Genomic DNA, 14,519 nt, shown 5'->3' with positions numbered 1-14,519 from the left:
TATCGTTTTCTTATACAAGTCAGTTAGTAACTGTATTAAATACATCTACAAATTTTATAATAATATAAAATTATCTATTTTATTTTTCTCTAGCTAATCTATACTAATTATAATTTCTCTTCTTCTTCCTTCAATTAAGGGGAAAATATACTAATTATGTAATGTATTCGAAGTTATTATTCTTGTAGTTTACGGTTAGTACTCTTTGTACCTTATGGTTATTAATTTTATAGTTCCTAGTTATTAAACATAATTTAAAATTATTAATTTTGTAGTTCATAGTTATTGAACATAATTCGAAGATTATTTTATCTTTTCTATATCATATTACAATTTTTTATAGTTATAATTGCGGAAGAATAATATAACTGTGGATCAGAAAAGAATAAAAAGAGAAAAACTATTTAATACTTAAAATAACTACGGAATAGTAAAGAACTAAACAAGAGAAACTACTGAAATAATTTTTAAAAAAAATATCAAGCTAAAACACTAAGGAACAAATGTGTTGCACATAAAGTGAATAAACTAACTAAAATAGAACTTGTTTACAAGTGACACTAATTTTTTTTCATATTTAATAATGTGAATATGAAATATAATTATCTTGCAAATCACTACTTAAATTCAAGACTGTCGATGGAACAAGATAAGCTATATATAAACATTTATTACTAAAAATGACATTGATACGCAAGAGGAATAAGGACCAGGAGTAACTAGAACATCTATCATCTTTCATGCATCAATATTTCAGCTCTATTAGACTACTATCTTACAAGTTGATATTTACGATAGTATTTAGTTACTGGAAGTCCTTAACCGAGTTTAGGAGTTTAATATTTTTTTAAAAATGAGAAATTTGCATATAATATCTTCTTTTAACGTAATATAGTTTATACCTTATATTTTTACTATTTATAAATAGAGCCATGTGATTAAATAAATATGTGCAACAAAAAAACACCATATGTTAGATTTTAAACTAACACGGTAAATAGAACATCTATCATCTTCCATGCATCAATATTTTAGCTCTATTAGGCTACTATCTACTATAAGTCATAGGTTGATATTTAAGGTAGTATTTAGTTACTGCACACGATTAGAAGTCCTTAACCGAGTTTAGGAGTTTAATATTTTTTTTAAAAAAGGAGAAATTTATATATAATATATTTTTTAAACTTAATTACAGTTTACACCCTATATTTTTACTATTTATAAATCGAGCTCTATGATTAAGTTAATACGTGCAAAAAATATACCTTAGATTAGATTTTGAACTAACAGATATTTTATTTCTAAAATAATTAAAAATACTCTTATTTATAAAATTACTAAAATACCCTTAGTATGACTTAATCGAAAGTATTTTCCTAATTTTCTTAGTATAATTAATTTAATCTAAAGATTTAGTTAAGTTTAACTAACTAATAAATTATAACTATAAGTTTCGATTTATAAATAGTAAAAACATAGGATGTAAACTGTTATTTTATTAAAAGAAAGGGTGTTATACGTAAATTTACCTTAAAAAATATGTTAGTGTAATTATCCTCGAATGTAAAAAGATATTTCACATATAAGCCATGATCCATTTAGAACCTGCCACGTGTTCGAAGGGTACCCGAAGGATCCGCTGCGCAGTCCCTCCACCACAAGCTCGCGCTCGTCGACTGCCAACTCGGAAAATTTCCATCCTATCCGCTCCTTTAACTTGTTAATAACGCACGACCGCGCGGCTCCTTTCTCGCCTCAACCTCTCCGCTCTTGTCCTCTTCTTCTTCTCGTGGATGATCCAAACAGCGGACACGATAGAGGAGCGGACTACTTAACGTCCTCTCGAATCCCCAATTGAGATCGCGTCCTCTCCCCGGCTCCCTTAAATTCATTAAATATCTCCTCGGCTTCTCATGCGACGCTGACCTCTAGTTTCTCTGAGTTGGAGTCCCGAGGAGAAATCTCTTGGTGCTCTTCGAGGGAGATTTCAGTTTCGTGTAGTGGAATCTGACACTTCTTGTTCTCGTTCTGGAGGCCATGGCGGATTGCCGATGCTTCAAGGTCTGCTACTCTTTGTCTGTCTACTTTTATGCTTATGCTTTGGAATCCGATTATACCTTCAATAGTTAATACTCTAATTGCAACTTTAAGATAGCTTCAATTTGATGGAAGTGTAAAGTTCAAATAAATCTCACGACATATTTCGTAAAGGTCTATAGCTAGTACAAGTACTAAAAAGAACATTTTATATTACGCACCAGCCTGACATTATTAGCTAATCATTACGAATACATTGTATCAAGTTGGAAATTAAAAGAATTTGAAAATAGTAAAAGCAAAAGTTTTTCCGTTGACCTTCTACACTGGCACACACGTCTTTATTATGCATGTTGGTGTGGAAAGGTGTGCAACACGTATGACTTACTGATATGACTCGAGATGCAGTGCAAGAGATCTTTGTGAAGGACGAAGTGGCCTACATTAGCAATTCTTAGTAGTGTTGATTGTTGAACATACCATTTCCCTCAATGCTGCCATCATGCATAGGACGAAAGTTTGCTGTAATCTATTGCCTGTAAGAGTTGCTTGTAATCTTATTGATGTATCTCTGTGAAGTGTGCCTATTCATTATTATGTCTTACCTCTTCCTTGAGCGATCCAGATGCCATAATTTCCATTTTTCATTGGTAAAATTTGATGATTCTAAGATTTTTGCATGTGATTTATTACAGGGAGGTATCCATGGGTACCAAATCCATTCAGTAAAGCCACAAAATCATATATTAGCCAGTTGCTATAAGCGTTTCCACAATATATCTGCTTATCATGAACATCGAGCAGCTCAGGGTTCTTCTGCTATAGTCTGTAGTTACAGTAGTCGAACGATCATGCCAATGTATAATCAGAAGGGCCTCTGCATGCAGTTAGTCTCCAATACTGTCAGTTTGGGAAGTTCTTATCTTTATTACCGCAGGAAAGCTTGCTTAGGGAGATTTCAGATATGTTCTGAACTCGATCTTGCCAGTGCTGCTGATGTAATCAATGATTTAGGATTTGACACACTGACATTTTTGGCTGTGACTGTTTTGGTTGTACCTGCATTCAGACTCGTCAAAGCTAGTCCTGTGAGTCTCTTTTAGATGTCTTATTTGGTAATATATTTTCTGCTTTGCATCTATAACTTGCTATTTCTTGGGTCTCGTTATCGACTAGGAATGACTTGTTTTTAATCATAACAGAAGCTGGGCAAATACAAGATAGATATTCTTTTTTTTTTTTCTTTCTTTCTCTTCTTCTTCTTTGTTTACTCATATTAAAAATCGATATGACTGCAGCTAGATGATTTATAGGATATTCCACAGTATTTATGTAGTCTTATTTATTAATGCACATAAAGCAATTGAAAAGCGATAGTATGTTATAATTTGCCTTATTTTCCTACAACATCTGCATTTAAGATTTAGTCATATAGATTTCAAACTAGCTTTTGCCCCACAATTTAGATAACTTCTTTCAAAAATCTGTTTTACACATTCATAGTGTTTGCCTCTTCGTTCTCCCCTTAAATATTTAAAATTTAGATGTACTTGTCCAGAGGTAGGATGCCTGATTCATGCAATTTTGTAGTGTACTAACGGTTACCTATATTTGTTTCCTGCAGATACTTGGTTTCTTTTGTGCTGGTGTCGTACTTAACCAGTTCGGTCTTATTAGAAATCTCACAGATGTTAAAATTCTGTCAGAATGGGGTATCCTTTTCCTGGTACATTTTCTTTCTATACATAGTGCACTTTGTTTCTATATGATTATTGGTTCTCCACTTCTCCTTTATGACCACCTCATGTACATAATATGTTGATGCTGTAGGGAAGATATTTTTGACATGTCAGTAAACATGAGAATGTATCTGTATTCTGAAGTTTAACTCAATATTATCTAAATCAAATTCTGATTCTTTTTCTCTTGTAGTTGTTTGAGATGGGATTAGAGCTTTCCTTGGCACGTTTAAGAGCTCTTGCAAAGTTTGCCTTTGGCATGGGGTTGACCCAGGTATGATCTGGACAGTAATGCTTGTTGTCACTTTGATTGCCTTTTCTTGTAAATTGTGCATTGCATAAACTGTGCCTTACTTTATATAGTGCAGACTGCAGATGACACAATTCATATTGCTTATTTCATGAACCCCTGGACAGGACACTTGAAAAATCACATCCCACTTGATAAATCTTTTTTCCTTCAAAACATTATTCTCCTGCCATTAGTTTGGTCAAGTTCTTTCTTCCTGAAATTTCACATTCTTTTTTATTTGTGTTAAACCCATGGCCTCTATGTATTAATATATAATTATCCTTTATCTAGATATCTGGCACTTCTGTGCTATCTAGTTAGAACTCAGAAGTCTACTATATGTTATATTCCTTTTTCTTCACTCATAAAAGGTATCAACTATGTATCATTCACCTGTGCTCATGATTTGTGCAGGAAATTTCTCTTGCTAACTTTACCACATATACCCATGATTCCATTTTCTTTTTTTTCCTTACCACATACAATAATTGTGCCAATATGCTTAACAGTATTCACTCGTTTTGAACAACTATGTCATGATTACATTAACAGTGTGTTATGAAATGCATTCACTGCCCGGTGCTGCAGATGTACAGCTACAGTGATCCACTGTTACAACTTCGATGGTTGATTATGTGGTTATGCAGTTGCCATATGCAGGAAGCTAATGATTTCTGTTGCTCTCCTTTGTCTTGAAGGTTGTGTTGTCTACCCTTGCTTTCACGGCATTTGAGCTTCCTCCCAATGGTGCTATTGGAACAAAGATTTTGGAGTTCCTTTTTCACTCAAGGCCTGATCTGGTGAGATAACATTGCTAAAACTTCTAAAATGGAAGTTCTTAATAATTATTAATTTTTTTATTAATGATGCATTACCTAAATTTTTCTCTAAGTGGAGTAACTTACCCCTCTTTGTAATTTTTTTTTGTAAGACGTCATTGAATAATTAGAACTTCAGTCACAAAAATCAAATACTGACTTGTGAGTGCTTGGAAACACCAAATTTTTACTGATCAAGTGGTCGTATTTAGGGATTTTTTTGAAAGAAACTGATGCAGTTACTTTGAACTCTTCTCCCCAGAGCTGTAGGTTTGGAACATATGAATAATATGTGTTACATGAATTGCAGGTAAATATCAGGAGTATTGATGAAGCCATTGTAATTGGAGCTGCTCTTTCTTTATCTTCTTCTGCTTTTGTTTTACAGGTCTGCATGCTTTTATGATGTTGAATATTCTTTAAAGATTCTTATGTTGAGTTTTTGATTAAAGGCTGTTAGTTATGATGCTGATTCTTCTACCAAAGTTTGAGAAAATTTGAATCTCAGAATACATTATCACTTATATGGTGGTTAGATTGCTCATGTGCAATGCGACTGTTTTATCATGTGTTGCAGATCTTATTGACAAAGGGTTCAATACAGAGATAGATACTACACATACTTAACACTGTTGTTCTGCAAATTATTTTTATACGAACAAGAAAAAGTAGGTTAAGCTTTATGTCTAGCAAAAGCAAGGAGAATTTCAAGATTGTTCAAAAATCTTAGTGGTCCATTATAGACCCACAGCAGTGTTGATATCAAATTTGCAAATCAAAATTTAATTAATCAAAATTTGGAGGATTTCCCATTTTCTCAATCTAATGGTAGCTTCTTTGTAGTTATGTAATTCTTTTAGAATCTTATGAACAGAAGGATACATATGCCAAGGTTTCTGGAAAAGAAAAAAAAATGATGTTTTTCTTTTGTCAGATTGAAATGCACTAATATGTTGACCAATTTGACAATGCATTGGTTCATGCTCTAACCTTGGTAAAAATCTCCTTTTGCAGCTTCTTGCGGAGAAAGGTGAGCTTCCTACACGATTCGGCTCTGCAACTCTGGGAATTCTCCTCTTTCAGGTAACTAGTCAGAGCCCTGATACTCAAAGATGTTATGGTACAGCTTGGTCCGTATTATTATTTTTTTTACATGTAAAGCTATGATCCTCTCAGCCTCTCATGAAAAAAGTTACGAGCAGATAACTCAATTATTAACTGGATACTCTCTGGTTGAAACTTGCAGGACATAGCTGTTGTCCCTTTGTTAGTGATACTTCCTGTGTTGGAGAGTCAGGTACGCAAAAGGTTAGCTCTTTTTACTGTTTCATGTAAACAACAACTCTTGATATTAGACTATTAGTTTTCTTGGACAATCTGGTTTTATACTCACCATGCAATCATGAATCTGATTGTCAGCGACGATAAACTATTATTGATATTCTTTTACCAATACTTTTAAAAACTCTTAAACTCTCAATAACTATTTATTCCTTTTAGCATCTTATCTATGTCATTACATGGTATGATCCTTCTTGATCTTTGACTGCAGAATGTCGTGGCAGATAGCATTTGGCCAATGCTGGCAACAGAAAGCCTGAAAGCTCTTGGTGGACTTGGTCTTCTTTCCCTTGGAGGAAAATACTTGCTGAGGCGTATCTTCGAAGTCTGTGTTATGATATCTACGAACATAACTTCATAATTAGTCAATTATTAGATGAGAAGTTTATTCAAGTATAATCAACTTACTGCAGGTTGTAGCTGAGTCAAGGAGCTCAGAAGCATTCGTTGCTCTTTGCCTGCTTACAGTCTCAGGGACTTCACTTCTTACACAACTATTAGGATTTAGTGATACGGTAGGATATGTACTTCGGAAATTATTATGCATCTGTTCTCATATTTTTTTGTGTTTTATCTTGTTTGGCATACTTATCAATCTGCTGCAACACATAGCTAGGAGCATTTCTGGCTGGAGCCCTTCTTGCAGAAACAAATTTTCGCACACAAATTGAAGCTGACATAAGGCCTTTCAGAGGTTTACTACTTGGATTATTTTTCGTGACCACAGGGACATCTATTGACATGCAGGTAAATAGTTTTTCACACTAGAAGCCCTCTAGATAAAGTCAATACACAATACAATCATATTCCTTATGCTTGGGTACTATTTTGTACTTTCAAGCCTTTTATTTTATAAAGGTTAGCTCTACAAATTTGACAAGTGTGTGGTCGCAGGTATACTTGTCATTTGATTGAAAAGGATATATTTTTTCAGAAGTAAATGCTGCTTTATAATTACAGTAATAGCTATATATTGATGCTTTGTTATTACAGGACTTTCATGAAAGTTTCTTTAATTTTGTCTTTGATGCAGCTTCTTTTCCGTGAGTGGCCGAATGTGCTTTCCCTCTTGGCAGGGTTAATTGTTATCAAGACAATGATAATTACAGCAATAGGTCCACGTGTTGGATTAACTTTGCAAGAAAGTATAAGGATAGGTTTACTTCTTTCACAAGGAGGAGAATTTGGTTTTGTGGTATTTTCTTTGGCAAACAGGTCAGTTATTAGCAAGCTTTTGTTCTGTGTTTATTATAACTAGCTGGTCTTTTCTTTATCTTGCTCTTAGTAAACTTTCTTTTTAAAACAGGCTTGGAGTCCTACCACTTGAGTTGAATAAACTTCTCATTATTGTCGTAGTGTTGTCAATGGCATTAACTCCTTTACTCAATGAAATTGGAAGGAAAGCTGCCACAGTCATTGATGATAAGTTTCAAGTTAAAGAGGTATAAGGCGTATACTTATGCTTTTTTACTAGTAGCAAGTGATAAAGTGAATTTTCTCTCTTCTACTTCAATCTTATAAGCCGTCCAATATTTAATTTGACAGAAAGTGGCTGAGACTGTGAGCTTTGATGCAACTGAACCTGTTGTCATTCTTGGATTTGGACAGATGGGTCAGGTACAATAATTTTGCAGAATAATTCTCATACTGCTGTGGTGCTATGGATTCTCATGTTCCATATATCAATTTCATTAAATTAAAGGTTCTCGCCAATTTTCTATCGACTCCATTAGCTTCTGGACTAGATGGTAACAACGCAGGATGGCCTTATGTTGCATTTGATTTGAATCCTAGTGTCGTAAAGGTAAAAGTGGAATTTTCTATCTCCATGATTGTTCTATCTTATATTTTTGAGGTTGGCACTGATGAATTCAATCCATCTTTTCCCCAATCAGGCAGCACGAAAATCAGGTTTTCCGACACTCTATGGAGATGGATCACGGCCAGCAGTTTTGCAATCTGCTGGTATATCCTCTCCTAAAGCAGTTATGATTATGTATACTGAAAAAGAAAGGACAACTGGTGCAGTTCAAAGAATTCGACTAGCTTTTCCTGCGGTATTATTTAATTTCTCTTTCCATATTTCTTAAATTTATTCTTTATATTTTTATATCACCTCTGTAGAAGAGAATAAGGTCCAAGCATTTTGGGAATCAATTCACTGTTTTCTGCATGGTTAACTTTATGTTTTGATGCTACTGTAACTTGCAAGTATGAAAGCTATGGCCTATGGGTCAACAGTAAACTTTATCTCATGATCTTTGTTGATGGAAAGATCGAACTCAGATACTATAAATTGGCACACAAGTGGTAAGAAAAATTAAAATATACATAAGACTACATGTTTCAATGAAATGTTACTTCTTTTTATCTGCTAAATCAGAAGTTTGCATATTTGGTCCTTCCTGTATGGGTTAGCCTGCGTGTCAACTAGCCTTATAGTTTCTATGGCAAGTTCCACTCTTTGACATTGATTTGGCCAGAAATTCCACACCAAGTTCTAGATGTTTGTTGTTAACATCCGATTGCAAAAATCTGTAAAGTCCTTTTAAACATTCCAATTTGGAGTTGTAAAACTCGATGATAATTTTCTTTGCTCAAAATTCCTTTAACAGGTACCTATCTATGCTAGAGCCCAGGACCTTGCTCACCTGTTAGAGCTGAAGAAAGCAGGTGCTACAGATGCTATCCTTGAAAACACGGAGGTACATGATAATTGAACCGTCAAATTTGTTATATTACTGATTTGACGGATAAGGGTATTAAATTATCCCAGTCATATCACTTCCAATATTACTCTCTTATAATTTTTTTCTTGGTGTCTTACAGACTAGTTTACAACTTGGATCAATGCTTTTAAAAGGCCTAGGTGTCATGTCAGATGACGTGACTTTCTTGAGTAAGCTTGTAAGAGACTCGATGGAGCTACAAGCTCAGGATGCATTCAATAGAGCTGAGGATCGAGAATCTGATATTATGAAGCCGCTGCAGGTACTTGGTTCACATAGATACTTCTGCCATACTTTAAAATGGAAGAACATGGTATGCTAACAAGTTGAAACTAACAATTACTCAGGTCAGAGTGAGTGATTTGGTTCAGGCTAATGGGAGCAGTGCATCAATGTTAAGTAAGGAGCAATCGTTAAGCCTTAATCGCCCAGATATCCCTATCGTTCGAACTTTTGAGAACAATCAAATATCTAATAGTGAGGCAGCAGATGGTCAGCTTGGATATGATATTGCAATCCAACAGTCTGAGAACATAGAATATGATGATGGTGTTAAGTATTGTCATTTGGATACTAACAATGGATTCTCAAGTAGAAGCGAAGATATGATGGATCAGTCGATGAAGCGTACAGGTTCATCTGAAAATTCATAGTTGATTTTTGAGATAACTTTACCGAAAAAATAATATCAAGAGCAGAGTCGCCATTCGACAATGCTTCTTCGCAGGCAGTTTAGGATCCACAGTTGCACTCGGTAGGCTCATCTGACCTCAATCTGTTGCTACGAAGTGCATGGGACTCACATAAAGGAGAACTCTCTTTAGTACACGTCACCTTCTGCTGTGAATCATACAGAGATCTTAATTTTGCAAGGGGCAGTAATTTGGTTATCTAAAGTCATACTACAAGGTCGAAGTCCCAATATTTTTGCAAGATGTGTTATCGACAAATTACATTCAATGTTCTGTAAATTCTGAAAGTGTATAGTTACATCCTGTGTAAGCAATGAAGATAGATCAATTAGTACTTGAGCGTTTAAAAGTAAGTACTGAGTCGTAGATAATTTGAATCTTTACAAGGTCATCTTCCAAAGTAGATGTTCTTATTGTAGCATATAAGGCGATTTATTTACAGTCCAACCAGTATCTCTCTTGCTGAATGGTTTGTTAGACTGTTACCCAATTTATATGTTAGATAGTCAAAATAATCTTACATATAGTTAGGCAGATATTGAATCATAAATTCATAAAAACTCTGAGGTGTGAAATGTAAATTTAGGTAAATCCGTAAAAATGTAGAAAAAATGTAATTCTTTAAAAAAAGAGACCTTTTTTTGCAAAATAACCTCGGTCTACAGACTACAATCTACATTACTGCGGCCCTCTTTTGCAACTTAATCGTGAAAAAAATAACTGCAATTATATTGCAAAAGCGCCGACTTTCCTACGCTCTCGTAACATTTTGGCCTAGACGGCATGAGAAGAGCTGCTCCAGCGACGCTGCGATCACTTCGCCTGGCGGCGGCGGAGGAGCGGTCGCTTAACCTCCACCACGGAGGCGCTCATCCTCTTCTGCTCTCCTCATTATTTACCACCTTTCTCGATCCTTCTCCAAATCCCTCCATCAACACCAGCTCTTCTCTCTCACCATTCTCCTCTTTCCAACTTTTCTCCACAACCACGCGATCCCCAACCCACGCTCGCCCAAAGAGGGAGCAAAAAAGCGAATCAGGTAAAGCTAAAAGATGTAATCTTTTGATATATCCGTCGCGCACTCAACCTGTTTGCCTTAATTCCCCTATGAAACAGAGGGAGAAGAGTGGATGGTCGAGTGGGAAGAAGAGGATGAAGACAAAGAGCCTGTGGTACGTAGCTTCGTTTGTGTTTGGTTGTGAGTCGATTCTTCTTGAGTGATTCCTTTAGTTCCTGGATGCTTAGATTGGGGATGGAGGTGATGGTGGTGGAGTTGTCCTGGGAGATGTTCGATGGGGCGAGCGGGCTCTGTCGGTTGCTCGCGAGGTCCTCGGTGAGCATTTTGGTGATGATATGGCATTGTATGCGTTTAAGGTGTCCTCTAAGGGATATGTCTACGTCCGCCTCGACAAGCTCGCGAACGAGTAAGGCTTCTTTCCCGGTTGCGATCTATGTAGTTAATAATTTTCAGTTGTGGCTTACTTAATATTTAGAATATAAGTTTTTTTTTCCCATTTCTTCTAAATTATTATCTAGTTTTAAACATACATATTATGAGGGCATTTCCTCGGAGGTTGGCTCTCTGAAGTCTGAAGTATGAGTTTGATCTACTTGTATGCTGGAGATGGAGGAAAACAGGAACTTTATTTTTCTAGCTAATAAGACATGGCTTTATATTGAATAGGAGGGAGTTTAATAATCGAGGAAGATATGGACGAGTAGGAAGTTAAAGGCTTATGAAACAAAACTAGATTCAATGCGTTTAATTATGTTTCTTTTTCTTTTCTTCTCTTTTTTATGCTTCAATTTGGAATTAAGAGGTTTGTAGTTTATATTCCCCTTGGCAGTTCATGTCTTCTCAACTTATGGTGTTGCTTTCAAGCTAACAGACTTTTACTTGTACTAACAATATGTCATTTATTCTCAGATACGGCTGCCCCGCAATTGAGGAAATGGAGAGTTTCAGCAATCTTTACAAGCAGAGGTTGGATGAGATCGTAGAGCGAGGAGAGATACCATTGGATTTGGCTCTAGAGGTGAGCAATTATACTTCTTCTGGATAGAAATAGTCATATGAAACAATGACCTACGCAAATCATCTATTCCAAATTGCTTTTTTCTTTTCTTTTGCTTTGGGTTTCAGGTGTCTTCTCCAGGCGCAGAGAGACTGCTGAAAGTGCCGGAGGATTTGGATCGCTTTAAAGATTTGCCCATGAGGGTGCAATACCTTGAAGAGGATCCTAGTTCAAAGCAGCACCAACTAAAGGATGGAGTTCTTGTGCTAGAGTCAACTGACACTGAAACTGGGCATTGTGTATGGAAGATCGCAGATGTCAGGGAGAACAGAGCTGCGGCTGGCAAAGGCAGGCCATTGAGCAGGAAGCAGAAAGATTGGAGATTACAAGTACCATTTGAAGCAATCAAGAGGGTGATGCTGTACCTGGAGTCCAAATACTAGTAACATCTCATCTCATCTCATTGTCACTACTAACAGGTATGAATACTTGGGATTACTCAGAGTCAACAAGAAGTTGTAGGAATTAGAAGGACAGCATGTTGGATTCTCATGTGAAACATACAATGTAACATGACATCTTTAGATCTTCAACTTGTCCTTGATTGTTACCTTCTTACTAGTGCTTCTACTGCTTCTTAAGCAAAGCTGATATTGATTCCTGGCTTCCCTCCAATTTCATCTGAAATTGTTACAACTTCCAATATCGTAACTTTATACAGTAATTACCGCAAAGATATGCATATAGAATTTATTCACCAGGCTCTTACTTCAGCAACTTCAAATCATTTCCTTTTACATTCCCAACCTAGTTCTCCTCTTAACAAACCTGGAGGGACTGAAGGGCTTAAGATCAACAGTGGTGGATTTCCCCTCCAATATGAGCTCCGCCAGTGCCGCTCCGGTGGCCGGGCCATTAAGTATACCCCAGCAGCTGTGCCCGGTCGCGACGTAGCACCCATCGACACCCGGAATCTCCCCGATGACTGGCAACCCGTCGTCGGTGCAAGGCAGGAAGCAGGCTTGCTCCGCCACCACCTCAGCCACTTCCTCCTTCCTCAGGTGGCTAGAGACCTCCCCGGCAATCTTGTACAGCATGTCGATGGACTCCCTCTCGCCGACAATCTCCTCGGGATCGTTGGGCACCGCCACTTCCTTCGACATACCGCAAATGTACACCTCTCCTGCCCCAATAAAAAATTCAACAGTGGTTAACTTCTCTTTTCTTGTTTACACCAACCACCAGGTGGTTGTGTTAATACCTGTGGGTCTGGGATAGACCTCAGGGTCCAAAATCTTAGCCCCAGGAGCCGGTTGATAGCTAAGGAAGAGAGCATGAGGAGTAATCTTATCCGGATCTTTAGGTCTTAACACGATGCTATGAGCTTTTAGTCCAGAAACATTGAAGAGATCCGAGACAAGCTTCGATCGATCCGACCACGGCCCAAGAGCGAGCACCACTGCATCCGCCGGTATCGCTTCCTCTCTCCCTCTTAATCCGACTCCCACGACGCGACCTTCGGCCACCTTAACCTCCTCCACCTCCGCGATGAGGATTTCAACTCCGGCGGCGGCGAGGAGCGCGCGGGTGAAGAGGCGGGGGTGCACCTGCGCCGTCGTCTCCGGGGTTCCGATCGTCTTTGGAGTTCGCGCCGTGGGGCCATCGACCCAGTCCGGTAGGAGGGATTTAGATGTGGGAGAGGAATCGGATGAGGAGGCGGAGGGGGATAGGATTGGGAAAGAGAGCGTGTGGAGAGGGCGGTAGGAGTAGGTGTTGGGGCCGTCGAGGAGGGAGGAGAGGGAGCGGTGGAGGGCGAAGCTGGCGCGGGCGAGGGAGGAGAGGGGACCGCCGTCGCACCAGTCGAGGGCGAGGAAGCCGCCAGCCTTCCCGGAGGCGGCGCAGGCAGGGGAGGACTTCTCGACGACGGTGATATGGGTGGAAGAGGAGGAGGAATTCTTGGAGAGGAAGTAGGCCGTGCACGCGCCGATCACGCCGCCGCCGCAGACCACGATGCGGCGAGGGGAGGAGGAAGAGGGTGGTAGCGTTTGGGTTGCCATGGAGGAGGAGATGGACGGCCGAGATGGAGAGAGGATGGAAGAGCGAGAGAAGAGAGATATGGGAGCTGGGACTCGAACCATCATCTCACTGTATGGTTTATTGGCACCGAAGCATCATCTCACTGTATGGTTATTGGCACCTAAGCGGTGTGAAGCCGTGATGATATTCCCATTTCACATAAGAGCAATGATTCGATTCTAACCAAATTTATTAAATGATAAATTAAAGGTTATATAATATATTTTACATCTGTAATTAGATTAATCGATAAAAAAATATTTTACATAAGAATATCAACTTCTACTAATTTATTATTATTTTTATTTTTTATAAAAAAATAGCTAAGAGAAAAATAAAATATAACTAATTCATCCTTACAATACTTCCTATTAATATGACTGATACTTTCGAATAATTTTATTTAGTATTATTTAATCTCAATCTTTTAATTAAAAGAGAAAAATTAATAATATTATATTTTGTTATTTATTTGTATCACTTAACCCCTTATAATTATTTCTTCCAATCCACATACCCAGGTTTTAAATGAATATTCAGAGCTCTACTACAGGTTAAAATGTTACATACAACTAATTTATGCAACATATTTCTAATTATTAGATGTCCTTCGAAGAGAAGAGAAGATACCGACTCTGCAAGTCACGATTTCAGTGAATCCAAATTCAACAGCATGTCAAGCAAAGAATTTCCACAACCAAATGGAACAAGCAACAGAGTGAACCTGGAAAACAATTTCCACATCCTCGTAAGAACTGGTAATAAGGAGTTTACCCGCTG

At 37.5% G+C, this 14,519-nt stretch overlaps 3 protein-coding genes across 4 annotated transcripts; 2 read left to right on the top strand and 1 right to left on the bottom strand.

Moving 5' to 3' along the window:
- Positions 1-1,759: 1,759 nt before the first annotated feature.
- Positions 1,760-9,997, top strand: LOC140795877 (K(+) efflux antiporter 3, chloroplastic). The gene is made up of 19 exons (XM_073148647.1): positions 1,760-2,061; positions 2,733-3,125; positions 3,662-3,763; positions 3,970-4,050; positions 4,767-4,868; positions 5,197-5,274; positions 5,901-5,969; positions 6,133-6,183; positions 6,439-6,552; positions 6,641-6,742; positions 6,840-6,974; positions 7,261-7,442; positions 7,534-7,669; positions 7,773-7,844; positions 7,930-8,031; positions 8,123-8,284; positions 8,843-8,932; positions 9,057-9,218; positions 9,304-9,997. Exons 1-19 carry the CDS (start codon positions 2,038-2,040, stop codon positions 9,607-9,609), a joined length of 2,463 nt encoding a protein of 820 aa, XP_073004748.1. The 5' UTR covers positions 1,760-2,037; the 3' UTR covers positions 9,610-9,997.
- Positions 9,998-10,353: 356 nt separating this feature from the next.
- Positions 10,354-12,281, top strand: LOC140796720 (uncharacterized). The gene is made up of 5 exons (XM_073149799.1): positions 10,354-10,687; positions 10,765-10,820; positions 10,894-11,072; positions 11,576-11,684; positions 11,792-12,281. The coding sequence occupies exons 1-5, from the start codon at positions 10,432-10,434 to the stop codon at positions 12,104-12,106; spliced, it is 915 nt and encodes a 304-aa protein (XP_073005900.1). The 5' UTR covers positions 10,354-10,431; the 3' UTR covers positions 12,107-12,281.
- Positions 12,180-13,952, bottom strand: LOC140796719 (D-amino-acid oxidase). Of its 2 annotated transcripts, XM_073149798.1 has the most exons (3): positions 12,925-13,952; positions 12,433-12,846; positions 12,180-12,344 (listed from the first exon to the last, which is right to left on the bottom strand). In XM_073149798.1, the coding sequence occupies exons 1-2, from the start codon at positions 13,802-13,804 to the stop codon at positions 12,458-12,460; spliced, it is 1,269 nt and encodes a 422-aa protein (XP_073005899.1). In that variant the 5' UTR covers positions 13,805-13,952; the 3' UTR covers positions 12,180-12,344; positions 12,433-12,457. The 2 variants fall into 2 exon arrangements, with proteins under 2 accessions (XP_073005899.1, XP_073005898.1); XM_073149797.1 differs by having other exon boundaries at positions 12,180-12,846.
- Between the last annotated feature and the right edge of the window lie 567 nt (positions 13,953-14,519).

This window comes from Typha latifolia, chromosome 10 (assembly GCF_019914945.1).
Source record: "Typha latifolia isolate L0001 chromosome 10, TyphaL0001v2, whole genome shotgun sequence".
Lineage (NCBI taxonomy): Eukaryota > Viridiplantae > Streptophyta > Magnoliopsida > Poales > Typhaceae > Typha > Typha latifolia.
This window is presented reverse-complemented; position numbering and strand designations above follow the sequence as displayed.